This window comes from Crocuta crocuta, unplaced genomic scaffold, assembly GCF_008692635.1.
Source record: "Crocuta crocuta isolate KB4526 unplaced genomic scaffold, BGI_CrCroc_1.0 scaffold469, whole genome shotgun sequence".
In the NCBI taxonomy this organism is placed as follows: Eukaryota; Metazoa; Chordata; class Mammalia; order Carnivora; family Hyaenidae; genus Crocuta; species Crocuta crocuta.
Window position 1 is genome coordinate 553521 of NW_027531907.1, and position 27413 is coordinate 580933.

The window sequence follows — 27413 nt, forward strand, 5'->3', positions numbered from 1 at the left end:
CCTTAGTAAGAGACAGATCCTTGGAGACTGGAGATCCAGTAGACTATAAAGGAGACCTGTGTGAGGCATGGCTAGACACACAAGAACATGCATCAGTGCCAGTGTGGACGCTCACTCTAACTGCTACGATAACTGGAGTGAGGTTCACCAAAAAGTGAAGAGTCAGTTTGTTTATTGCTACAAATTTTTTTCAATTACTTCTGTTATCAAAATAGTCCTCCAAAACTCAAGCAATCAAATCTGGGATGTACTCAATGTTCTTTTACTAAAAATTTAGATTTTAGGGGATTCAGGAGCATTCTCCTAAGTGCTACATTAATTCTAAAACACAAACATGATCATGACCTTCCCTAGGTCTCTACATTTAGAACTCCCTCTAATCTCTCAAAGATACTGCTTTAAAGGTGGTTTCTGATGGATTAGGCACCATCAACCAGGGCCCATAGTACCTTCTGCTCAATTCTACTCTGACTCTTCTCATTTCCCACCCTCCTTGCTGATTTAGAAGAAATGTATCTTCCCCATACTATAAATCTTTGAGGGAGAGGATGATTCCATCCCCCTTAGAGGCTTTGCAAGCTGCGAAATGCACAGCATGCATATCAAGAGCTTGCTCCAAAAGGCTGGGCTGACCAGGCATTGACCATCCTTACCCACTAGCATTCTCTACTGACAAGTACACATACACAAGCAACAGGACTACTTTTCTTAACAAATGCCCCTCACAAACCTGTGTTTCTGCCTAGAAGATTCACACACCCACTTTGCTGGGACTCCAATTTCCTTATTTCTTCACCTCTGATGGGGCTTTCTTCCCCCATCAGAACCAATTACGAATGTCTCCATTTTATCCTCATCCACCCTGTGTACTGCTCTATTGTGATGTCTGGCTCATCATCACACAAAAAGCACCTAAAGGCAGAGATATATCTAATTCCACACTTAATGCATTGAGCACCTAGCATGGTAACTCATACTGAGTATTTACTCAGTAGATGTTTGCTCGATGGCTGGTAGACAGATAGAGAAATGGAGAAATACATGAAGCAAACTTTAACTCCATCTTATAGTGAAATTTTATTACTTTAGGTTATTAAAAAGGTCGCAATCTCAAAACGTATTTGAGTCTAGTAAAAAATAAATAAATAAATAAATAAACAGAATGTTATCCCTAATAGGAACAGCCAATCCATGTCATGTGGAGACAACAGCCAAGTTGAGCCCATCTGTCACAGGAAGCAAAAATGAGAGCATGCACAGGACTGATATTCCCATGCACCTGTTAGCTTCCTCTGCTGCCAGAGGTCATAAGAGCAAATGAAAGCCATTCATAGCCATTTCTATTTCATTGGTTTAGTCTCATAGTCCCACTATCCTTAGTTTTACTCACCGACAACTGTGTCGATTCTTCTCCTATTCTAAGTAGCACTTAAGACTCAGCTAAAATAACCTTCTAATCTGTTAGCAGAAAACAAATTTTTCTTACTGGCACATTCGATCTCAACCGGAGACAGCGGTGTGCTCATAGCTAAATAGGAAGCATGTAATCCGAGAAGTAGGCCCAGATTCCTCTCTGTGTCTATCAGAGGTGAAGAGAGACTTCCCAGATCTGGTATGGTAACAACTTCTTGGTCAGGCTTGGAAAGATAAATTTTATCATCAGTCTGAGAAAACAGGGTTAATTGAAAACATATAAACCAAAAGAGCAACAGTTTATAACCCTAAACAAGACAAAGTTCCATCAGGAAGAAAAGCAGATGCTCTAGACACCCTCTTCCTATTATGCTGCTATATATGCTATTGTCAAAATAAAAGAAGATGTAAACCAGGCACACATTACAAAGCAAACAGTAAACACACAGCTCTACTGGTGGTAAAACCAAAGCTCAGATAAACAGGTAAACTAGAGGGGCTCTTGGGTGGCTCGGTCATTTGAGTGTCCAACTCTTGATTTCGACTCAGGTCATGATCTTGTGGTTTTTGAGTTCGAGCCCTACATGGGGCTCTGTGCAGACAGTGAAGAGTCTGTTTAGGATTCTCTCTCTCTCCCTTTCTCTATGCCTCTCCTGTTTCTTTCTCTCTCTCTTTCTCTCTCTCTCTCTTGCGTGCACAGACACAGACACACACACACTAAATAATTTTTTTAAAAATTTAAAACAACAGGTAAACTAGAGAATTCAGAAACAAATAGAAGTTTCCAGACTGACTGTATACAATACTTTAGAAAATATATTGAATTGTTACATGCATAAATAACACCCTTACAAAACCCAAAAATATGACAAGGATTGCTGTAAGTAGCGAACGAGGACTACATATGTGGAGGTATAAATTTGTGCCAACAAAAAGAAACCCAGTTAGAAGAGATCAAATGAAAATAAACTTTGCCAGTCATATTAGATAATTTACAAGCAAAGTCAGTCTTCCCCTCATGAAATGCTTTAAGTTCTAACCACTGGCATTTTAATAAATGTTATTACTTCTGGATCTATACCTAGAAAACCAATCCCAATATATAAACTCCAAAGCTCATGCATACGTAGGACTATTCTAAAGAATTATGCTACTAGATAATTCTTCCCCCAAAAATATATATGTTAAGATAGTAAGCCACTTCAAATTTCTACATAAGCTTACAATAAATTTGTAAAGACCAAAGGTTAACCTCTTTTTGTGTATGGAAAAGGGTCTACGTGTCTTACAAATTAACAATTTTTAAAATATTTTTTCAAGACCAATATTTCATAAATCTTAACATGAATAAATGTAAATTAATTTATGAAAAATTTCTAAAGGATCTTCATATGTATTACTTAATGACACGCACTGCCACCAAAAGGCCCCACTATCAATACTTCAAGGTAAAAACCACCTATCACAAATATACAGAGAGGGTCTCCCCTGATGTCCACCATGATGCCCATGCATACAGCCTTACCTCCAGATACTGGCCAACACAGAAGGCATGCATTGATTCCCGGGTGTCTTCAAACTGCAAAGCAGCTTCCAAAGCTACCACTGGGTCTTCCCCTACAAACTGAGCTAAAACAAAAAAGAACAAAAGCAACATTATTTCAATACAATTTGCTTAGACACCAATAGTAGAAATGTCAAGCCGGAAATAGATCAGACAGGTTACTCCAATGTGAGGGTTACCAAAGTATAATAATGATCTTTCATCCTCTCCCAGAGCTGCCTACACCAACTCAGAATTTGAAACAAGTTCCAAAAGGTGTTGAAACAAACAAATGCAAAATGATAAGAGATTCTTCAAACATGCTTGAATTTGCTGATGGGCCAGAAACCAGTCACCAGTAGATTAAAATGTGGGGGGTGGAGCTTAAAAGCCAAATACTCTGCTCAAAATGGCACATGCTGCAATTTTGAATCATGAAGTAGAAAGTGAGGTCTTACCAAGAATACTATTTCCTGTTAATGACTGTGTCTGGAAGTCCTTTATATCATACACTTTCCCATCAATCACGGTCCAGAAGCCTCCATCTTTATTGTGGTTCTCCAAATCAGCTTTGCGTATCTGTGTCACCTCCTCATTATTTCTACAGTTCTGACCTGTAAAAAATGATTCTGTATATACAGAAACCAAAATCAATCAATCAATAGATCAAGAGATAAAACAATAGAACAAATCATGCAAAAGAACTATAAAGGCAAACAGACAAATCCTTAATCACAATAGGAATATTAACATACCTCTCGCTATAACTAATACCACAAACAAAAATTCACTAAAGATATGGAATGATTATAAAACAAAACAAAAACAACATCACATGAGCAGCATTAATAGCAAATCTGACTATGTATAAGGCAATAAAGCAAATCCCAAAAAATTCAAAGAAATAATGTTGCAGAGCATATGCAATGACTACAATGCAGTTAAACTGCAAATGGGTAACAAAAATAAAATAAAAATTCATATTTGACTTCCAAGAAAAAAATGACTATGGAAAAATAATACAATGAATGATAATGAAAATACTATTCAATTCTTACTCTTCCTATCCCTCCGCTCCTCCCCTGCTCACTCTCTCTCAAAAAGATAGTAAATAAATAAAAAATAAGTAAATAAAAATAAAAAGAGAAAGGAAGGCAGGGAAGGATGAAGGGGAAGACAAAGGAAAGAAGAATGCCTCATTGGTCACCTTTAGTATTGCTAGAACACCAACTCAATATCATGAAAAATGATAGAGGGAGGTGACTGAGGAGGGGAGTCAAGCTAGGATCATGTCCTTATCTGTGCAAATTGTACTTTCTGCTAACCAAACAGCTGAGGGCAAGGTTGTTAGGGGATTTCATAGATGACAGACTGTATGTGAACTCCCTGGTCCATTTGAACAGAACTGAAGGTGCGTGTCACACAGAATCACAGGTCTCAGAGCCAATGAAATAAGAAACACACAGCATGACCCGAGACACACTCCTTAAAAAATGAATCCAAATCTGCATCCAAACGTCATCAAACCTATACATATAACCAACTGTGTAGAAAAAGTGTAATTGATAGATGTTGGACTAAAAGAGAGGACAATCAACCAAATTCAGAAAATGTGAAATTCTCCAGAACAAACTCCCTGCTTCTTTGACAAATAAACAGTATGACCAAAGAGAGGCAGAAAAGGGACAGAGACACACTGTTAAAGGAAACAGAGACTGGAAGCATATCAACCAACTATAACATGTAAAATGTGTTTAGATGCTAATTCAAAATAACCACTAATAAAAAAACATTTTTAGATAATTCAGAAAAATTGAACATGGACTACATTTTACATTAAGGAATCAATATTAATCTTAGAATAATGATATTAAGGTTTTATTACCAAAAAAGTTCTAATCTTTAAAGTGATTCGATCCTTCATTCAATCAAACACTAAATTAAGTGCAAAAGCTGAAGTGTGAATACTTGTAAGTCCAGGTTCATTATCCTATTCTCCCTACTTTTATCTGTCTTTTCATAATGAACAAAACATCATTTCTCTAAAAGCTAGAAAAATATCAGATTAAATCCTAAGAAAGAAGAAAAGAAACAATAAAGACCACTGTGGCACCAGCATAAAGACAGACACTTGAATCAACAGAATAGAATACAGAGCTCAGAAATAAATCCTCATATATTTGATCAAATGATTTTGGACAAGAGTGCCACAATCATTCAATGGGGAAAGGACAATCTTTTCCACAAATGGTGCTAGGAAATTTGAATATCCAATTGCAAACAAATCAAGGTGGACCCTTACCTTACACCATATACAAAACTTAACTCAAAACAGATCAAAGACCTAAAGAGCTAAAACTATAAAATATCAAACACTTAGAAAAGAACAAGAGGAAGCCTTCATGGCATATGATTTGGCAATAAATTTTTGAACAAGACACCAAAAACACAGACAACAGAAGAAAAACTAGGTAAGTTGGACTTAACAAAATTAAACATCAGCAGACACTATCAACAAAATGAAAAGGCAATCCACACATAAGGAGAAAATATAATTAAATCACACATATGCAAAATATGTAACAAACTCCTACAACTCAACAATAACAACATTAGCAAAACATGATTCAAAAATAGGAAAAACACTGGAATAGACATTTCTCCAAAGGTATGAAAATGGCCAATAAGCACAAGAACAGACATACATTATCACTAACCATTAAGGAAAACCAAATCAAAACTACATTATAATACCACTCCATCCCATCAGGATGGCTATTATCAATAAAACAGAAAAAAGCAAGTGTTGGCAAGGATGTGAAAAAATTAGAGCCCTTCCCTATACATTGTCTATGGGAATGTAAAATGGAACACCCACTATGAAAAACATTACGGTGGGAAGTTAAACAGAATTACCATATGACTCAGCAATCCCACTTTTAGCCTATACTCAAAGGAAGTGAAAGTAGGGTTTCAAACAGACATTTACACACCCATCTTCATGGCAATATTAGTCACATCAGCCAAAAGGTGCAAACAACCCAAGTATCCATCAAGAAATGACTGGATAAACCATTTTGTTTGCAATTTTATAAAACATTGCTCAGCCTTAAAAAGGAAGGAAATTCTGACACATGCTACAACATGGATGAACCCTGAAGACATGGTAAATAAAATAAGACAACTACCAAAGAACAAATATTGTATAATTCCACTTACATGACCTACCTAGAGTAGTCAAATTCATAAAAACAGAAAGTTGAATGGTGGTTGTCAAGGGCTAAGGGGGAGTGCAGAATGGGGAGTTAATGTTTAATTTGTACAGAGTTTCAATTCAGGAGAGATGAAAGGTTTTAAAACTGGATGGTGGTGATGGTTGCACAATAATGTGAATTTACTTAATGCCACAGAATGGAAAACTTAAATATGGTTAAAATGACAAATTTTATGTTATGTATATTTTGCCATAGTAAAAAAAAAAAAAAAGTTGGGTTTACACACTACCTTACCACCCCCCCCCCCAAAAAAAAAAATGTTCACAACGCTACAGATCAAGATGATTATCTGGCAAATTCTACCAATCGTATATATACCCTTCTGGGAAAAAAAATTAAGAAGAAGAGGAAAGAACATTCTTTAAGTAATTCTAAGAGACTAGCACAACCTGTCTTACTAAAACTTTGAATGTCTGTTATGTTTTTGTACTACTGGATCCCTCAGAGAGTTTCTCCCAACTAGCTAACATTCTCAGTTCACAGATTATCAAAAGAAATTAACAAAGATTGCATGGGAAGCTGCTATGTTCCTAAATTACACCCTCTTTGTTAGTGGACGAGTGGTTATTATCAGCAACTTATAGGGCATTAAAAGAAAAGAAAACTACAATTTACAAACACAGATGCAAAAACTGTTGGGAAAAAAAAACCACATACAGACCAGCAATATATAGTAATATGACCAATATAATACAATCAAGATAGTTTTATTCCAGACATGGAAGGCTGATTTAACTTTTGAAAAATCAATAATTCATACATTAATAGAAAAAAGAAAAATTATATGATCATTGAGATTAATTAAAACTTCACTACAAAACAAAATAGAAGGAAACTTCCTTAATACTTAAAGGTTCCTACAAAGAAATCCCTTAAGAAACCCCGTATTTCATGTGTGAAATTTGGAAAGCTTTTCTTTTACGCCTAAAAAAGATGATTTGTATTCAACAATGCACCTGAAGGTGCTAGCAAGTGCAGAAGTCACAGAAGGAAGCTGCAAGACCAGAAATAGACACAGGCAGAGATAGTCAACTGATCTAGACAAAGTAGTACTCCCAAAGAGTGGCCAAGGACAGTCCTTTCACCCAAGAGTGCTGGTACAATGACCGTATGGACAAAATGCCTAGGGAAAAAATGACATGAGACCTCTTGGCACAGGGGTGGAATGGTGAGAGCCCTCATACTCTATGGAGATGAAAATCAGCACAATCACTGTGGAAACCTGACATTCTGTACTAAAGTATACCCTACAAACCAACAAGAAATAGAATTAATTCCACCAAGAACCAGACATAAGAGAGGAGCCTGGGTGTCAGTCGGTTAGGTACACAACTCTTACTTTTGACTCAGGTCATGATCTCATAACTTGTGACATCAAGCCCCTCACCTTGATGGCGCAGAGCCTGCTTGGGATTCTAGGTCTCCCTCTCTCTCCACCCCTCCCTCGCTATCTCTCTAAAAATAAATTTTAAAAAATTTTAAGAAAAAGGAAACAGAGTGTTTAACAAACTATCAAGGGGCACATGGCTGTCTAATAAAATGATAAAGAGAAGTAGAGGAGCAGCAACCTCACAAGACAGAGAGAGGAATCCTCCAAGAGACAAGAAGCATCCTTGAGGACGTTCCTGCCACCATTCCATTTCTCAATCTGCACTGATGGTAAATGATTTTAAAAAAACTTTATAGTTTTAGTTTCCAAAATATTATTGTTTTGTTTTAACAAATAGTTTATTGTCAAGTTGGTTTCCATATAACACCCAGTGCTCATCCCCACAAGTACCCTCCTCCATGCCAATCTCCCTCCTTCCCCCAAAACCCATCAATCCTGTTTGTTCTCAGCATTCAAGAGTCTCTCATGGTTTGCCTATCTACCTCTCCCCCACTATTTCCCACCTTCTACTCCCCCACAGTCCTCCATTAAGTTCCTCCTCATCCTCCTATATGTGCAAACATATGGTATGTGTCCTTCTCTGCCTGAATTATTTCACTCAACACAACACCCTCAAGGTCCATCCATGTTGCTACACATGGCCAGCTTTCACTCTTTCTCGTTCCCATGGAGTATTCCATGGTATAGATAAACCACATCTTCTTGATCCATTCATCCGTTGATGGACACTTAGGCTCTTTACATGTTATGGCTATTGTTGACAGTGTTGCTATGAACATTGGGATCCATGTGCTCCTATGCATCAGCATTTCTATATCCCTTGGGTAAATTCCTAGCAATGCTATGGCTGGGTCATAGGGGAGTTCAATTGTTAATGTTTTGAGTAACCTCCACACTGTATTCCAGACGGGCTGCATCAGTTTACATTCCCACCAACAGTGCAGGAGGGTGCCCATTTCTCCACATCCTGGCCAGCATCTAGAGTCCTCTGATTTGTTCATTTTAACCACTCTGACTGGCGTGAGGAGGTATCTCAGTGTGGTTTTGATGTGTATTTACCTGATGAGGAGGGATGCTGAGCTTCATTTCATGTGTCTGGTGGTCATCTGGATGTCCACTTTGGAGAAGTGTCTGTTAATTTATTTGGCCCATTTCTTTACTGGGTTGTGTTTTTTGGGTGTGGTGTTTGGTGAGTTCCTTATAGATCTTGGATATTAACCCTTTATCTGATATGCCACGGTTTGCCTCTCTCCCTCTCCCCCACTATCTTTTCCCATTCTGTCAGTTGCCTATTAGTTTTATGGATTGTTTCCTTTGCTGAGAGGAAGCTTTTAATCTTGATGAGGTCCCAACAGTTTTTGTTCTTCATTCTCTTGCATTTGGGGATGTGTCAGGTAAGAAATTGCTGAGGTGGAGGCCAAGGAGGTTGTTTCCTGCTTTCTCCTCTAGGGTTTTGATGGTTTCCTGTCTCACGTCCAGGTCTTTATCCATTATGATTTTATTTTATTTTATTTTATTTTTTTATTTCTAGGAGAGAGAGAGAGAGACAGAGCAAGCAGGGGAGGGTCAGAGAGAGACGGAGACACAGACTCTGAAATAGGCTCCAGGCTATGAGCTGGCAGTCAGCACAGAGCCTGACGCGGGGCTTGAACCCACGAACCGCGAGATCATGACCTAAGCGAAAGTCGGACGCTTAACCGACTAAGCCACCCAGGCGCCCCTATCCATTATGATTTTATTTTTGTGTATGGTGTGAGAAAATGATCTAGTTTCATTTTCTCCATGTTGCTGTCCAGTTCTCCCAGCACCATCTGTTAAAGAGGCTGTCTTTTTTCCATTGGATACTCTTTCTGGCTTTATCAAAGATTAGTTGGCTGTATACCTTTGGGTCCAGCTCTGAGTTCTCAATTCTATTCCATTGGTCTATGTGTCTGTTTTTGTGCCAATACCATACTGTCTTGATGATGACACCTTTCTAGTAGAGGCTAAAGTCTGGGATGGTGATACCTCCCGTTTTGGTTTTCTTCTTCAATATTACTTTGGCTATTCGGGGTCTTTTGTGGTTCCATACAAATTTTTGGATAGTTTGTTCTAGTTTTGAGAAGTATGCTGGTGCAATTTTGATTGGAATTGCACTAAGTGTGTAGACGGCTTTGGGTGGTAATGACATTTTAACTATATTTATTCTTCCAATCCATGAGAGTGAATATTTTTTCCATTTCTTTGTGTCTTCTTCAATTTCCTTCATAAGTTTTCTATAGTTTTCATCATAGAGATGTCTTATATCCTTGGTTAGGTTTATTCCTACGTATTTTATGGTTTGTTGTGCAATTGTGAATGGGATCAGTTTCTTGATTTCTCTTTTTTTTGCTACATTGTTGGTGTATAAAAATGCAACCGATTTCTGTACGTTGATTTTGTACCCTGCAACTTTGCTGAATTCTTGGATCAGTTCTAGTAGGCTTCTGGTGGAATCTGTTGGGTTTTCTATGTAGAGTATCATATCATCTGCGAGAAGTGAGAGTTTGACTTCTTCTTTGCCAATTCTGATGCCTTATATTTCCTTTTGTTGTCTGATGGCTGATGCTAGGACTTCCAGCACTATGTTAAACAGCAGTGGTGAGAGTGGACATCCCTGTCGTGTTACTGATCTCAGGGGGAAAGTTCTCAGTTTGTCCTCGTTGAGGAATATGTTGGCTGAGGGCTTCTCGTAGATGGCTTTTATGATGTTTAAGTAGGTTCCTTCTATCCCAACTTTCTCTAGAGTCTTTATTAAGAAGGGATGCTGTATTTTGTCAAATGCTTTTTCTGCATCTATCGACAGGGTCATATGGTTTTTATCTTTTCTTTTGTTGATATGATGGATCACATTGATTGATTTGCGAATACTGAACCAGCCCTGTAACCCAGGAATGAATCCCACTTGATCTTGGTGGATAATTCTTATTATGTGCTGTTGGAATCGATTTGCAAGGATCTTGTTGAAGATTTTTGCGTCCATATTCATCAAGGATATTGGCCTGTAGTTCTCTTTTTTTGCTGGATCTCTGTCTGGCTTGGGAATCAGAGTGATGCTGGCTTCATAAAATATGAGTCCGGAAGTTTTCCTTCGATTTCTATGTTTTAGAATAGCTTGAGGAGAATTGATATTAATTCTGTTTTCAACGTCTGGTCAAATTCCCCAGAGAAGCCATCAGGTCCAGAGCTCTTATTTGTTGGGAGATTTTTGATCACTGATTCGATTTCTTCAATACTTATGGGTCTATTCAGATTTTCTGTCTTTTCCTCTATGAATTTTGATAGTGAGTGTGTGTTTAGGAATTTGTCCATTTCTTCTAAGTTGTCCAGTTTGTTAGCATATAATTTTTCATAGTATTCTCTGATAATTGCTTTTATTTCTGAGGGATTGGTTGTAATAAGTCCATTTTCATTCATCATTTTTTCTATTTGGGTGCTCTCTCTTTTCTTCTTGAGAAGCCTGGCTAGACTAGTTTTGTCGATTTTGTTTATTTTTTCAAAAAACCAACTCTTGGTTTCATTGATCTGTTCAATTGTTTCTTTGATCTCTATGTTGTTTATTTCTGCTCTGGTTTTTACTATTTTCACTTCTCCTACTGGGTTTATGGTGCTCTTGTTGCTCTGCCTCTAGTTCCTTTAGGTGAGCTGTTGGATTTTGTACTTGCGCTTTTTCTAATTTTTTTTTTAACGTTTTATTTATTTCTAGGAGAGAGAGAGAGAGAGAGAGAGAGAGAGACAGCGTGAGCAGGGGAGGGTCAGAGAGAGAGGGAGTCACAGACTGAAACAGGCTCCAGGCTCTGAGCTGGCAGTCAGCACAGAGCCCGACGCGGGGCTCGAACCTACCAACCGCGAGATCATGACCTAAGTGAAAGTCGGACACTTAACCAACTAAGCCACCCAAGCGACCCTTTTCTAATTTCTTGAAATAGGCCTGGAGTGCAATGTACTTTCCCCTTAGGACTGCCTTTGCCACATCCCATAGAGTTTGGACTGTTGTATTTTCATTTTCATTTGTTACCATATATTTTTAAATTTCTTCTCTAATTGCCTGATTAGCCCATTCGTTCTTTTGTAGGGTGTTCTTTAACCTCCATGTTTGTGGAGGTTTTCCAGACTTTTTCCTGTGATTGATTTCCAGTTTCATAGCATTATGATCTGCAAGTGTGCATGGTATGATCTCAATTCTTTTGTATTTATTGAGGGCTGCTCTATGTCCCAGTATGTGATCTATCTTGGAGAATGTCCGTGTGCACTTGCGAAGAAAGTGAATTACATGGCCTCAGGATGTAGAGTTCTAAATATATCTGTCAGATCCAACTGGTCCAATGTAGCATTCAAGTCCTTTGTTTCTTTAGTGATTTTCTGTCTGGTTGATCTATCATTTGCTGTAAGCGGAGTAGTAAAGTCCCTACTATTAGCACATTCTTATCGATAAGACTGTTTTTGTTTGTGGTTGTTTTAAATATTAGGTGCTCCCATATTTGGTGTGTAGACATTTATCATTGTTATTCTTCCTGATGGATAGACTCTGTAAATATTATATAATGCCCTTCTTCATCCCTTATTATTGTCTTTAATTTAAAGTCCAATTTGTCTGATATAAGTATAGCTACTCCAGCTTTCTTTTACTTCCCGTAGCATGATAGATATTTCTCCATCCCCTTACTTTTAATCTGAAGGTATCTTCCAGTCTAAAATGAGTTTCTTGAAGACAGCAAATAGATGGATTTTTTTAAAAATACATTCTGCTATCCATTCTGTCTTTTGACTGGAGCATTCTGCCCATTTACATTCAGTGTTATTATTGAAATATGTGGGTTTAGAGTCATTGTGTCCTTTGTGGGATTCGTACTTGTGGTGGTGTCTCCAGTATCTTGCGTTCCTTCCAATACTTCCCTCAGAGAGTCTCCCTCAGGCTTTCTTGTAAGGCTGGCTTAGTGGTGACAAATTCTTTCAATTTTTGTTTATTTGGAAAGACTTTTTCTCTCCTTCTATTCTGAATGACTGGCTTGCTGGGTAGAGGATTCTTGGCTGCATATTTTTTTCTGTTCATCACATTGAAGATCTCCTGCCATTCCTTTCTGGCCTGCCAAGTTTCAGTAGATGGGTCTGTCACCACTCTGATAGGTTTCCCTTTGTGTGTTAGGGCCCTTTTCTCCCTAGCTGCTTTCAGAATTTTCTCTTAGTCCTTATATTTTGCAAGTTTCACTACGATATGTCGTCCAGAAAATCAACTCAAATTACGTCTGAGGGGAGTTCTCTGTGCCTCTTGAATTTCAACTTCTACTTCCCTCTCAGGTTGGGGAAATTCTCTGCTATAATTTGTTCAAGGACTCCTTCAGCAATTTTCCCCCTCTCTTCCTCTTCTGGAATTCTTATGATATGGATATTGTTCCGTTTGATTTTATCGCTGAGCTCTTGAACTCTTCTTTCATGCTCCTGGATCAGTTTATCTCTCTTTGGCTCAGTTTCTTCTTTTTCTATAAAAGTGCCTTTAAATCACTTATTCTCCTTTCTGCCTATTCAATCAGTGCATTGGATGCCTCCAGTTTATAATGTATCTCATTTCTCCCATTTTTTAATTCACCATAACTGTTTTTAAGCTCCAAACTGTTTGTAGGCATAGTCTCTGATGTCCTCCATGCTTTTTTCAAGCCCGGCGATTAATTTTATGATTATTGTTCTAAATTCTTGTTCAGTTATGTTGCTTATATCTGTTTTGACCAGTTCTCTAGCTGTCATTTCTTCCTGGAGTTTCTTTGGAGGAGAGTTCTCCCGTTCATCATTTTGGTTAGCTTTCTATCTCTTTAGTTTTAAAAGCTTGTACCCTCGGCCCCTGCGCGTTCTACTGTATTAGAGAGGGCTCTTTTGACTGTTCAGGGCCTATCTGTTCAGGAAGTGTCTGAACAGACATCTGGTGTCTCTTGGTTTCTCTTGTTGAGCGTTTGGATATTTTGTTTCCCTACTGTTAGTGGTATTTGGAACTCACCACCATGTGTAATTTGGTTTGTGTCTTGAGGCAGCCCTGGAAAAAGAAAACAGACAAGCAGACAGGGAACACAGGTACACATACGCACATACAAAACCAATGAACACGCAAACCCAGGCTCAGGTAAAAACAGCTACAACAACAAAAAACAGCTATCTGGAGGGGATGGGCGTGGTTTGGTATACGCAGGTATTGCCTCCACTTTGTCAGCCTGCTGCTTCCCGAGGGCCACCTTGGTGAATGTGGGGAGGAGAATGGTGTCGCCCCAGTCCCTTCTCAACCAGCCGTTGCAAATAACTTCTTTGGGTTCGATCTCCCTGTGCTGAGGATGTAGCCAAGGTGGACCGAGTTCTATGCCCCACGATCTGCTTCATTTCCAGGTCCCAGTCCACGGGCTTTGTTATACTGCCCTGAACAGTCCCGCAGGTTGCTGCTTTCCTGTTGCCGGGGGGAGGTTCAGTGGGGGGTGGGGGAAAGTGTCGCAGCCTCAGATCCACAGGGGTCAAGCAGCAATACAACCTGAGTGCACTCGGGGAATGTAGCAACTTCAGTTCCACAGAGTCCGCATCGCTGCAGCGTGCCGCTGCCGCTTCAGCGGGCCACTGTGGCGCGTGCTGCTGCCGCTTCACCGGCGCTGTTGCCACTTCAGTGGGCTGCTGTCCTGCGTGCAGCTGCAGCTTCACCCGGCACCAGGACTGCCTCCGCAGGCGTTGCTGCTGGTTCACCGGGCCGCCGCCACCATGGATGGTGTCAGCACACGACCGTTCAGTTTTTCCTTGCGCCTCTGGGACCAGAGCATCTAGTTTAAAGTCAGCACCCCAGCCAGAGCTAAAAAACACTGTCTTTCCAAGCTGAGGTTTTTCTCTCACCAGGGACGGTTCTATGAGTAATCTCAGCTTCTCTTTCCTTTCCCCTAGACTCGCAGCAGCTCTCCACCACTCACCAGTTAATCACTCACCACAGTAGCATGCAAGCCAGGTTCTCTCCCCTCCCTCCTTATCTCCGGGTTCCATCCCACTTTTATCTTCTCAGTTCGCACTCATGCGCTTATGGAGTTTCCTTCCCAGTGTACTCTGTCTCCTTCTCTTCCCAAACTCCTGTGGCTCAGTGTCCTACGACTTCAGGCCTTCTCTTTTTGAGAGATGGGCGAAATGTACGGAGCTCCCTACTTCTCCGCCATCTTGCCTCCTTCTTCTAAAAATATTTTTTAAACGTTTGTTTATTTTTGAGACACAGAAAGAGAAAGAGAGCGGTGGTGGTGCAGAGAGAGAGGGAGACACAGAATCTGAAGCAGGCTCCAGGCTCTGAGAGGTCACCACAGAGCCTAACATGGAGTTTGAACGCACAAACCACAAGATCATGATCTGAGCCAAACTTGGACACTTAACCAACTGAGCCAGCCAGGCACCCCAAATGATTTTCTCTGTGATCAATCACAGAGCTGTTTTCCGTACTTTTGACTATGTGTAATGTTTCATAATATAAGAAGACTTTAAATGAGTAAGTTTGAACTGCATAATCAGATTAAATTCCCTCAACCATACGGACTTTAAAGACAAAAATAACATTTAACTTCATAAACATAAATGAATGGTGCTAAAAATACTAGTGATACAGAAAATTAAAAACTATGCTCCATATCCTAGTGTTATTTTCTTCATGACAGTTGTTACTTCTTATTTGAAACTCCTATAAGAAGACGGTCTACAATGGAAGAATAAAAAGCCCACCTTGCTTGAGCTTTCCTATAAAATAAAAAATGAACCCCAATTTCAATTTAATTCTATGAGTCCAGAAAGTCAGAACCATACACAGTATGGTGATATACACTCATCAAAAATGTCAAAGCTGAAAACTTTAAGAAAACAAGCTCCATTACAATTTGGTAAGCACTATAGACAGTACATATAGGGAAGTGCTCAGCTAAATATGGGAATTCCACAACTTAGTAATATCAGATAGGAATGAGTTTAGAAAGTCATTCCATATTGATGTTAGCCTCCAAAGCTGAACTATATCTAATCATCTCAACAGTACCTTCTGGACAATAAGATATTGTGAGAGAGAGACCATACTCACAGAAATTTTATTACCATATATTGTTATTCAGGTCTTATTTTATCATTAGTTATTAGTGTTAATCTCTACAGTGCCTAATTTTTAAATTAAATTTGGAGAAGAGCCAAGATGGGAGAACAGCAAGCAAGTTGTTTTTTTTGGTCACACATCCATGAAATACAGCCAGATCAACGCTAAACCATCCTGCACACCTAGAAAACTGATTTGGGGATTAACACAACAATGTGCACAACCTGAACCACAGAACTCAGCATGTACATGGTGCAGAGAGGTGAAATGGGGGAGAGAGAAACTGCAGAGGCAGGGAGCTATTTTTGCTTGCAGAGAGAGGATGGAGATGGGGGTAGAGTATGGGAAAAGCCCCTCCCCCCAAAAAGCAGCTAGAGAGAAAGTGGAAAAATGGAAACAGTGCAGGGACTGAACTAAAAAGGGACAAAGGAGAAAGGAGAGTGTTTAAATTCCATTCAGACTCCATGCAGGAGCACAGAGTCTGAAACTCTGCACTATCTCACATTGCTATGGTGGGAAGGGCAAATCCCGAGAAGCAGAGTGAAGTCCAGGAGTCCTCGGGACACACAGGAAGAGGCAGTTTCCCTGCTGGGAAGACACTGGGTAGAGGAGGTACAGACCCCACACAGCCAGGGGTCCCAGTGATCACATTTGCTGGTGCTAAAACAAGGTCATTAAGGGTGAAGTCTGGTGCCAGATATGTACTTGGACTTTCCATAATCACTGAAACACTGCTCTTACACAATTGCCTGAACTTTTTCTGGAGCAGGCTGGAACCCAGCCACACTCTCTGGGCATTGGCAGCAGCATGGCCCGCAAAAGTTTCTGGGTGTGGCGGGATACAGCCATTGCTCAGTGAGACCCTCCCACAGAGGGTCAGAATGGGTCAAAGCCACAGTCCCACAGAAGTAAGGGGTCAGGAAAAGCAGCCGCATCTGTGATAAAACTCAGGAGGGAAGAGCCACCTGGTAACCTGCCAGTGTAGTCACAGACAGTGTAAAAGGGGGAGTGGGCAGAAGTTGGAAACAAAGAATCGGTGCACAACTGCTGGTTGGGGAGAACAGAGTTCCTATACTAGAGACTGGGTAGTTGGGTGATGCCATTTTCACCCCTCCCACGCAACACATACATGCCTACAAGCGCCACAGCAATCAACCCAAGTAAGCTAAGCAGCGCCATCTAGTGGAGAACGGAGCTGGTACACTAAGCCCCACCCAACTGGGTCAACCTCGCTATTCAGGAACACCACAAGTCTCTCCACCTGCTTAGTTTACAGACTATAAAGTGCCTCATAGCTTGACTTCTGGGGGAAAACGATATAATGTCAATCGTATTTTACTCTGTTCGCTGGTCCATCTATTGAATTTTCTTTTTTTTCTTTTTCATTTCTTTTCTTTTTCTTGAATAAAGAGAAAACATTTTTTATTTCCAATTTTTATTAAAAATATTTTTAATTTTTTTCTAATACACTTTTTACTTTTTTGTAAATTTTCAAATTCTGTATTACTTCCACCATTTCATTTAATTCTATTTCACCGTATTCATTTTTTCAAATTTACAAACGGTTTCATTTCTTTTTTTTCTTTTTCCTCTTTTTTCTCTAACCTATCAAGCTCCTTCCAACACCCAGACCAAAACAGACCTAGGATCTAGCATCATTTATTTGATTTGTGTGTGTGTGTGTCTGTGTTTTAATTTGTTAATTTTATTTTTTTTACCTCATTAATTCCTTTTATACTTCAAAATGACAAAACGAAGGAATTCATCCTAAAAGAAAGAGCAGGAAGAAACGACAGCCAGGGACTTAACCAACACAGATATAAAAGATGTCTGAACCAGAATTTAGAATCACGATAATAAGAATACTAGCTGGGGTCAAAAATAGATCAGAATCCTTTTCTGCAGAGATAAAAGAAGTAAAAGCGAGCCAGGATGAAATAAAAAATGCTATAACTGAGCTGCAATCTCAAATGGATGCCACGGCGACAAGGATGGATGATACAGAGAAGTGAATCAGCAATACAGAGGACAAACTTATGGAGAATAATGAAGCAGAAAAAAAGAGGGAGACTAAAGCAAAAGAGCATGATTTAAGAATTAGAAAATCAGTGACTCATTAAAAAGGAAGAACATCAGAATCATAGCGGTCCCAAAAGATGGAGAGAGAGAAAAAGAGGTAGACGGGTTATATGAGTAAATCATAGCAGAAAACGTGTATAACCTGGGGAAAGACACAGACATAAAAATCCAAGAAGCGCAGAGGATTCCCATTACATTCAACAAAAACTGACCATCAACAAGGCATATCATAGCCAAATTCACAAAATACACAGACAAAAAACATGAAAGCAGCAAGGGGAAAAGCCTTTAATCTACAAGGCAAGACAGATCAAGTTTGGAGCAGACCTATCCACAGAAACTTGGCAGGCCAGAAAGTAGTGGCAGGGGATATTCAATGTGCTGAACTGGAAAAATATGCAGCCAAGAATTCTTTATACAGCAAGACTGTCATTCAAAACAGAAGTAGAGATTAAAAGTTTCCCAGACAAATGAAAATTAAAGGAGCTCATGACCACTAAACCAGCCCTGCAAGAAAGTTTAAGGGGAACTTTCTGAGGGGAGAAAAGATACATACATACATACATACATACATACATACCAAAAGCAACAAAGACTAGAAAGACTTTCTGAGGGGAGAAAAGGAAAGAAGGAAGGAAGTGATGGAGGGAGGGATGAAGGAAGGAAGGAAAATAAATGAATGAATGAATACCAAAAGCAACAAAGACTAGAAAGTATCAGAGAACACCACCAGACACTCCAACTCTACAAGAAACATAATGGCAGGGGCGCCTGGGTGGCTTAGTCGGTTAAGCGTCCGGCTTTCGCTTAGGTCATGATCTCGCGGTTCGTGGGTTCGAGCCCCGCGTCGGGCTCTGTGCTGACTGCCAGCCCAGAGCCTGGAGCCTGTTTCAGTCTGTGACTCCCTCTCTCTCTGACCCTCCCCTGCTCACGCTGTCTCTCTCTCTCTCTCTCCTAGAAATAAATAAAACATTTAAAAAAAAAAAAAAGAAAAAAAAACCATAATGGCAATAAATTCATATTTTTCAGTACTCTAAACGTCAATGGACTAAATGCTTCAATCAAAAGACACAGGGTAACAGAACGGATAAGAAAACAAGATCTGTCTATATGCTGTTTACAAGAGACCCACTTTAGACCTAAAGACCTTCAGATTGAGAGTATGGGGATGGAGAACCATCTATCATTCTAATGGTCAATAAAAGAAAGCCTGAGTGGCCATATCTAGACTATCAGACAATCTAGACTTTAAAATAAAGACTGTAACAAGAGATGAAGAAGGGCATTATAACAGTACCTTCTGGAGACACCACCCAAGAAAAGGTTCTCCAGAACTTTCTAAAATAGTCCAATTCAGAAAGTAACAACAATTAACAGAAAAATCATTTCTTATATATAATCTAAATCTCTGTGATTTGGATTATCTTCATTTTCCACTTATACTCCCATCAGTGAAAATGGCAAATAATTGATTTCTCTTTGTGACGTATCCTTTCAAATAAAAAGGCAAGAATAGGTTAGATCAAGATAAACTTTCCTCAGTGGAAGTTCCAGAAGTTAAGATGTCATACCCATGATGCCAGGCCAGGCTAACTCTTCATGGTCATCCCTTTCCTTTCCCGGTGCCAGGTGGTTGAACCGATCCAGATGTTCTAACAGGCCACCTAGCAGAGGGACAGCTCCAGCCTCCTGCATGAGACCAGCATTTTTACTGAGCAGAAGCACTATAGAAACTACAAGTTCTGGAAGGAGAACACCTAAATTTTAAAAGAAAGAAAAAAGCATTAAGATTTAAATAAAAGCATATATCCTATAAAACTACTTCCTAAGCTTGTTCTATGTTTAAATTCTGATAAATCACAAAATAAGGAAAGCATATTTATATAGGATTATTTTATCTTTCATTTTGAAAGAGACAAAGGTATCAAACAGATCCCTCTGAGTTACAAAAATACTTTTCAAAAACAGTTTCAACACAGAAGTATTAACTAGTCTTTTATTCAAAAAACTAAGTGTTTACAACTAAGTTTACTATTAGTAAAAAAGTACTTAATAAAAATGCTCTACTGTCACAGAATTAACCTGAAAACATATTAAGCAATACTGGAACTTATTAAGGTCCTGAAAGGTGCAATTAATTTTTATGCTGCTGAAATAAAATTAGACAATTCCCAATAACCTCATTATTGAAATGTTAAAAATGGTTGTATGACTCTAAATCACTAATTACATTTACAGTGACACAACTCCTAAACTAACAGAATTTTCAGCAAGTAAAAAAAGAAAAGGAGAAAAGACAACATGACTAGAAAATGTATGAGGCAAAGACATGCAGGTTTACCAGGGAATGATAAATTTAAAGTCTCATCAATCTCCGAAATAAATAAATGTCTGAAGGTAGGATATAAAAAAGGTACCAGTGAAGTCCCCTTCCACAATGCAGGCCACCTCTGCAAAGTGCCGCCAGCTGGTAGAAGCAATGCTGGCTGCCACAGGCAGTATATCTCCAATGTGTGTGCACAAAAGGGCTGTGTATTTCTTCAGCAAGGAACCGACACCCATAAGTTCAGGACCTTGAAGAAGGACACAGAAAATTTCATTTTTACCATTAAAATTTACTTTGTAAATAAGTCGCATTGATTCACTAATCCACCCTCATCTATTCATCTTTTACATATAACAATTTTCTCAAAGGAGAAAATTAACCCAGAGTCCCTGGCTCTTATATCACAGAATTTAAGAAACAGTGAATTTGGTTATGTCAATTTTTATACACTGTACTATATAATACTTGGAAAGTTTATTTCATATAAATATTAAAGTCATAATTTATAGGATTTTAAAGTATATCTAATACACACAACTGTTATCAAATTTCAAGTCTTATAATACTTGCAAATTACTCTCAATGAACAAAGTCGGGCATTTTTTCAGTCTCATGAACTCTAACTTTTCTTCCCACTTGGCTCTTAATAGCTTTTCAGTCCTCGTGACTTTGTCTTTGAGATGTCTCTTTCACACTATAAGTTCACCTGTTTCAACATGAAATTTCCTATAATCTACAACTAAGATATTTTAGAATACAGTATCTATAAAAATATTAACAACAGCAGCGGATGTTTCCATCCTTGACAGAGAACACCAGCTTACAGAGAGCCACTTCTGAGCTTGTGGAAAAGTACTCTAATCTATGTAATGCACAGAACTAAGTGCTTAAATATCATCCTATTTTAATCCTCATAGGCACTCTCGGATGTTATTCCAGTTCCGCAGGTGAGCCACCTACAGCCCCAAGGTAAGTCTCAGACTTAGTCCCATTTCCAGTGCTAATAAGCCAGTGCTATAACTGAGACTCAGCCTTCCTCCAATGATGATTTATTCCTTGCATTACACTCGACCTGGTCTTCCAGTGTAATAGACAAATACTATGTCACCACTTTGTTCCCACATTATGATGGTATCCAACACTCTGTAACAGACATGTAGAATAAATCTGATAAACTGTAAGACTAACTTGAACATAAAGGAAATTAGTTTTGATGTCCAAAGAACTTAAATATTAAGACAAAGAAATAAAATATATTGAGTCTAATATCTGTCCAAAAAAAAAAAAATGGATACAAAATGAAATTCTCCCCAAATGGGTACATTTAATAACATAAGAACTACACACCCAGAAATGTAGAATAGGCATGTCAAAAGGTTAAATTAAAAAGTCAAAAATACACACAAGACATTTTAATTTTAAGCAACTTACTAGATATATCTGAGATCTGACCAATACTTTCTCCTGGATAAAGTTTACTGATAAGTAGGCGCTGAAAGCGCAGCAACAAATCCAATGAAGCAGTTCTTTCACGACTATGTTGCTCAAAGTCTAGACATGATGAAATCCGACGGGCAACATCTTTCAATCTGGCTACTGTCTGAGAAGCAATGTTTCTATGCAGAGAAAGAAGATTACAAAATTTAACAAGCTATTTTTTAAAAAGAATTTTTAAAAAAGTATTAAGAAATCACAACAAAAACTAAAATCAGAAATATAGATCTAGATCATGCACCCAGGTGACCTGCAGACAGCTTCCTTCCCCAAATGAGTCAGATATGTCTGCAGTAAACACAACCTCAGTCAAAACTGAGAAAAGCAGCATAGAAGTTATAAAAGATATAATGATGCCCTTCGCTTTACAAATCTGCTCTGAAGAGCTGTGTGGAATGGTCCAAAATGACAGAAAACAAACTGAGGAATAAAACAACTGTGTTGTTATTTTTGTCCAAAGCTGCATTTTAAATATAGATGTGACACTATTCTTAAAGACAAGATTTACTTGCCTTTCTGTATCTGCCTCACAAATCTGCCTGGAGATCTACTCAAGTAAGTACCTAGGGGGGCAATGCAGGGGGCAACACAGGGCTCAGAGAGTACAGGAAGAAGACCAAAGTGGGTACAAACAGACTGGGTCAGAGTAACAGGTGCTCAAACAATACAGCAAAGAAACAAGCAGAGGTTCCAATTCCAACTGTGGGATATAACTTGAGACAGGAACCATCAATTAATAGGATGAAAAAGGAAGAAAAACGTGGGTCCCAAAAGTAAACTTAGAACAGTAGTAAAATGTTCTGGCTCCACAAGCAGCTTGAAAAGGAACAAAGGGGGTGCCTGGGTGGCTCAGTTGGTTAAGCATCCAACTTCAGCTCAGGTCATGATCTCAAGGTTCATGGGTTCGAGCCCCGTATCAGGTTCTGTGCTGGCAGCTCAGAGCCTGGAGCCTGTTTCAGATTCTGTGTCTCCCTCTCTCTCTGCCCTTCCCCTGCTCATGCTCGGTCTCTCTGTCTCAAAAATAAATAAACTATAAAAAAAAAAGAAAAGAAAAGGAACAAGGGCAGGGAGTCAAGTCAAGATAAGAGTAGGAAGGGGAATGGACACTGTAGGTGATAGAGTGCCAGGCTACTAGGACTAGATTCTGCAATGCTAAGCCAGTCACTGAAACTTCAAAAGGAGAGTATGTCCTGTTTATGTCTGAAGAAGTAAGTTTGGTATGAGTGTGAATGTAGACATGGAACACCAGATAAGACCCTGCCACCCAGGGACAGGCCCACCACCGGTCAAACAAAGCCTGATCCCTGGTACTAAGAACAGAATGAAGAAGTTGGTTAGTGGAATAAAGAGCTAAAGCAGCTGTTGGGCTGCTGTCAAAGTAGCTCCATCTAAGCCAGAGGGGTTAGGGCTAGCTAGCCAACACCAGACACTGCCACTGAGCAGGTGAGTCTGGGAACTCTGCATAACACGAAGGCACAGACATTCTGTTCCACTCCTTTGACTTCTAACATGACAGCAGGTTTGTGAAAAATGCACTTGCCTCCATAATTCATTCCTGGAACAGCACTGTGAGAAAGGAGAGGAGCAGGAAACATTTGAGGAGTCCCAACACAACTCCAATACACATCTTAAAGTTGTTAAGAAAGAACAGCAAGAAGCCCTTGGCTAGTGGACAGGGCTACTCTGTCCACACAAAATGAAGGTGGATGCTCACTGGGTCTTGCCTCTTGTCAACCTCACCTTTCTATTCTACTACCTGATACTCTGCCTTGACAGTAGGAAAAAAACGGGTTTCATGCTATACAAGAAGGAGCAAAGGACACTAATAAAATATAACAAAAATATTAACTTATTTCCTTAATAAAAAATTCTGAACCATAATCAAAATGTATAATTCTGGTAGAGTTCACTAATTAAAATATCTTCATAGCTCTTGATTTTCAAATATAAGTGTTTTTCTGAGGCTCCTTGCCAGTATAAAACTAAAGAATTACTCTGAAATCTGTTTCACAGTTTATTCTTGGCAAACTGCAATTTCTTCAACTTGTTGTCCGAGGAATAAAATATACACACAAAACATCTCTAAAATCTCTTCCTTCTTTAGACTATTTTTCAACAACTGCATCAGCTAAGTCAACCCACTGAGCTACTTTCAGTCATGCCTAAGGTAAGAAAATGTGAAAGTCTCCCTCTACATGCAGAGAAGCACATTTTCTTTTTTTTTTTTAGTTCAATTAATTTTATTTTATTTTATTTTTTTAATAGTTTATTGTCAAATTAGTTTCCACATAACACTCAGTGCTCATCCCCACAAGTGTCCNGAGAAGCACATTTTCTACATTTATGAAAACAGTCTGGATTGTAGGCACTCTGTTAGTGAGAAAGGTGTAGATTCATTTTCCTTTCTCTATATTCTAAAACCTACGTAAAGTGTTATTCACTTCCAGGCTTCAGTTTTTGGGTTTCTTAGGCAGGTATATCATTATTATAAAACTGCTGTGGAGCCAGCTCCTCCCTGTGTGCCAAAGGTTCAGAAGACAACCTAGGAAATGGTCTAGAAAGTGCTATCCAATAGTAACATAATCCCTGGGAGTCACAGATGTAATTTAAAACGTTCTGCCAATCACTGGGCCAGCTGGGTGGCTCAGTCAGTTAAGCATCCAACTCTTGATTTCAACTCAGGTCATGATCTCACATTTTGTGAGACTGAGTCCCAAATCAGGCTCTGCACTAAGAGTGAAGAACCTGTTTAGTATCCCCTCTCTCCCTCTCTTTCTGCCCCTTCTCTGCTTGTGCTCTTTCTCACTCTCTCAAAATAAATGAACTTAAAAAATTTTTTAATGTTCTGCCAGATACATTAATAAAGACAAAAAGAAATGCAAAACCAGGATTAATAAAGTATCCCAATATACTGAAATTATTTCAAAATAAAACTTAAACTCTAAAAACACACTTAAAAGTTTTCTAACAACTGAATCAAGCCTAAGGTTTTAAATTTGAATTTTAATAAATAATTAATAATTCAATTAAAATAACTGGATTTTATTTAATAAAAAATAAAACTTCAGTGTCTCAGCTACACTGGACACATTTCAAATGCTAATCAGTCAAACATGGCAATTGACAGCCAGACTGCACAGTAACAGGCATCAATGGGTAAAACAAACAGCTCTCTCCATACCAAGGGAATAAATAGGCTGGGCAACCTACCATGGGCCAACATCAGGGAATATAGCACTCACTCTAGACCAGAGACACCAGGAAGCATGACACAGCCTCTTCAGCAAAGGGTAGGGCACTCAAGAACTCGATATTGCTTCAAGAAACACATGCTTTATGTTTTAAAACTTCTGCATAGAGCTTTATCTTTTAATTACAAAGCATTCAATTTCCATTTTCTCATTTGATCCTTAATTAACTCTGTGAACACTGCTCCTTTTATTACTCTGTCAGTTACCACACTGGGGAGGGTTTCACTTGTCAATTTTATATAAGTGAAATCTTCTAGGAATAAATCCCAGGGTCTTTCCACTACCACCAACTACAGTGAATTAATTCACTTTCAACCTGCTGTACTGAAGATCAGAATGTATAAGATGCTCATCAAAAGGAACAATCATCAGATTAAACAAAACACAAAAATAGGGAAACTTTTTTTAGTTAGCATTTACTATAATCTACTTAAAGAACTAGCTCTAAACGTTCCTCTTAAAAGTTCATTATGTAGGGGTACCTGGGAGGCTCAGTCGCTTAAGCAGCTGACATCGGCTCAGGTTGTGATCTTACTGTTGGTGAGTTGGAGCCCTGTGTCAGGCTGTGTGCTGACAGCTCAGAGCCTGGAGCCTGCTTTGGATTCTGTGTCTCCCTCTCATTCTGTCCTTCCCATGCTTATAATGTGTCTATCTCTCAAAAAATGAATAAATGTTTAAAAAAGTTGTTTTAAAAGTTCACAATGTGTCCAGTAAATTCTGGTGCTTCAGGTATGGACAGCAGACTGCTCCCACACCAGCAGCATACCACCCACCACTCTTGGTGGGACATGCATGTAGAGCCCCCCGCTCTTTGAACTTAGCTACCTAAGCCAACACTCCAGAATACTTTCTCTACATGTAGAAAATGAAACCAGGAGCCAAGTTTACACAGAAAAGAGTTTTGTTAAATAGATGAGCCGGGAGTTCTCCATTGTCTAACAAGTATCTTTCAGAAATCACCTTGCTTTTTTGGTCTTTTTGAAGGGCACTGAAACGTTGGCTGACATTTTTCAGCAACAATGACTGATCACTTCAGCCCAAGGTTCCTGTTTATATTCTGACTCTTGACTTATTCTTATCTCCTCCCAAAAGGGCCTTCAGAAATAACGCTCACCATTCTTTTACTTACTTCAGCATTCAACTTAAAAGTTGTCTATGGCATCCAGATGACCAACAGACATATGGAGAGATGCTCAACATTGCTCATCATCAGGAAAATACAAATCAAAACCACATCGATATACCACCTCACACCAGTCAGAATGGCTAAAATTAACAACTTAGGAAACAAGAGATGTTGGTGAGAATGTGGAGAAATGGGAACACTCTTGCACTGTTGGTGGGAATGCAAACTGGTACAGCCGCTCTGGAAAATGTGTGGAGATTCCTCAAAAAATTAAAAATAGAATTACCCTACAACCCAGCAATAGCACTACCAGGATTTATCCAAAGGATACAGGAGTTCTGATTCATAGGGTCACATGTACCCCAGCATTTATAGCAATGCTATCAACAAAAGCCAAACTATGGAAAGAAACCAAATGTCCATCAACAAATGAATGGATAAAGAAGCTGTGGGGTTTTTTTTCCCTTTTTTTAATTATTATTATTATTATTTTTTTACAAATAGTTTATTGTCAAATTAGTTTCCACATAACACTCAGTGCTCATCCCCACAAGTGTCCTCCTCCATGCCCATCCCCCCCTCCCCCCACATCCATCAGTCCTCAGTTTTTGTCAGCATTCAAGAGTCTCTCATGGTTTGCCTCTCTCCCTTTCCCCCACCATTTCCGCCCTTCTTCTCCCCCTTGTTCCTCTGTTAAGTTCCTCCTAATCCTCCTATACGTGCAAACATATGATATTTGTCCTTCTCTGCCTGACTTATTTCGCTCAGCATAACACCCTCAAGGTCCATCCATGTTGCTACACATGGCCAGATTTCATTGTTTCTCATTGCCATGTAGTATTCCATGGTATAGATAAACCACATCTTCTTGATCCATTCGTCCGTTGATGGACACTTAGGCTCTTTCCATGTTTTAGCTATTGTGGAGAGTGCTGCTATGAACATTGGGGTACATGTGCTCCTATGCATCAGCATTTCTGTATCCCTTGGGTAAATTCCTAGCAGTGCTATTGCTGGGTCCTAGGGGAGTTCTAGTGTTAGTTTCCTGAGGAACCTCCACACTGTTTTTCAGAGGGGCTGTACCAGTTTACATTCCCACTAACAGTGTAGGAGGGTGCCCGTGTCTCCACATCCTCACCAGCATCTAGAGTTCTCTGATTTGCTCATATTAGCCACTCTGACTGGCGTGAGGTGGTATCTCAGTGTGGTTTTGATTTGTATTTCCCTGATGAGGAGTGATGCTGAGCATCGTTTCATGTGTCTGTTGGCCATCTGGATGTCCTCTTTGGAGAAGTATCTGTTCATATCTAAAGAAGATGTGGTTTATATATATAACGGAATACTACTTGGCAATGAGAAAGAATGAAATCTTGCCATTATGCAACGACGTGGATGGAACTAGAGAGCATTATGCTAAGTGA

General features: G+C 39.1%; 1 protein-coding gene across 4 annotated transcripts in view; it reads right to left on the reverse strand.

Annotated features, from left to right (window-relative positions):
- HERC2 (HECT and RLD domain containing E3 ubiquitin protein ligase 2) overlaps nucleotides 1–27413 on the reverse strand; it is a 273851-nt gene that overhangs the window by 141734 nt on the left and 104704 nt on the right. For all 4 annotated transcript variants that reach the window (XM_077774615.1, XM_077774617.1, XM_077774614.1 and 1 more), the window contains 6 exons: nucleotides 21553–21737; nucleotides 20213–20368; nucleotides 19367–19552; nucleotides 3415–3585; nucleotides 2939–3042; nucleotides 1487–1637 (listed from right to left, as the gene is read on the reverse strand). In XM_077774615.1, coding sequence (XP_077630741.1) covers nucleotides 1487–1637; nucleotides 2939–3042; nucleotides 3415–3585; nucleotides 19367–19552; nucleotides 20213–20368; nucleotides 21553–21737 — 953 coding nt within the window. The remainder of the gene's footprint in view (nucleotides 1–1486; nucleotides 1638–2938; nucleotides 3043–3414; nucleotides 3586–19366; nucleotides 19553–20212; nucleotides 20369–21552; nucleotides 21738–27413) is intronic.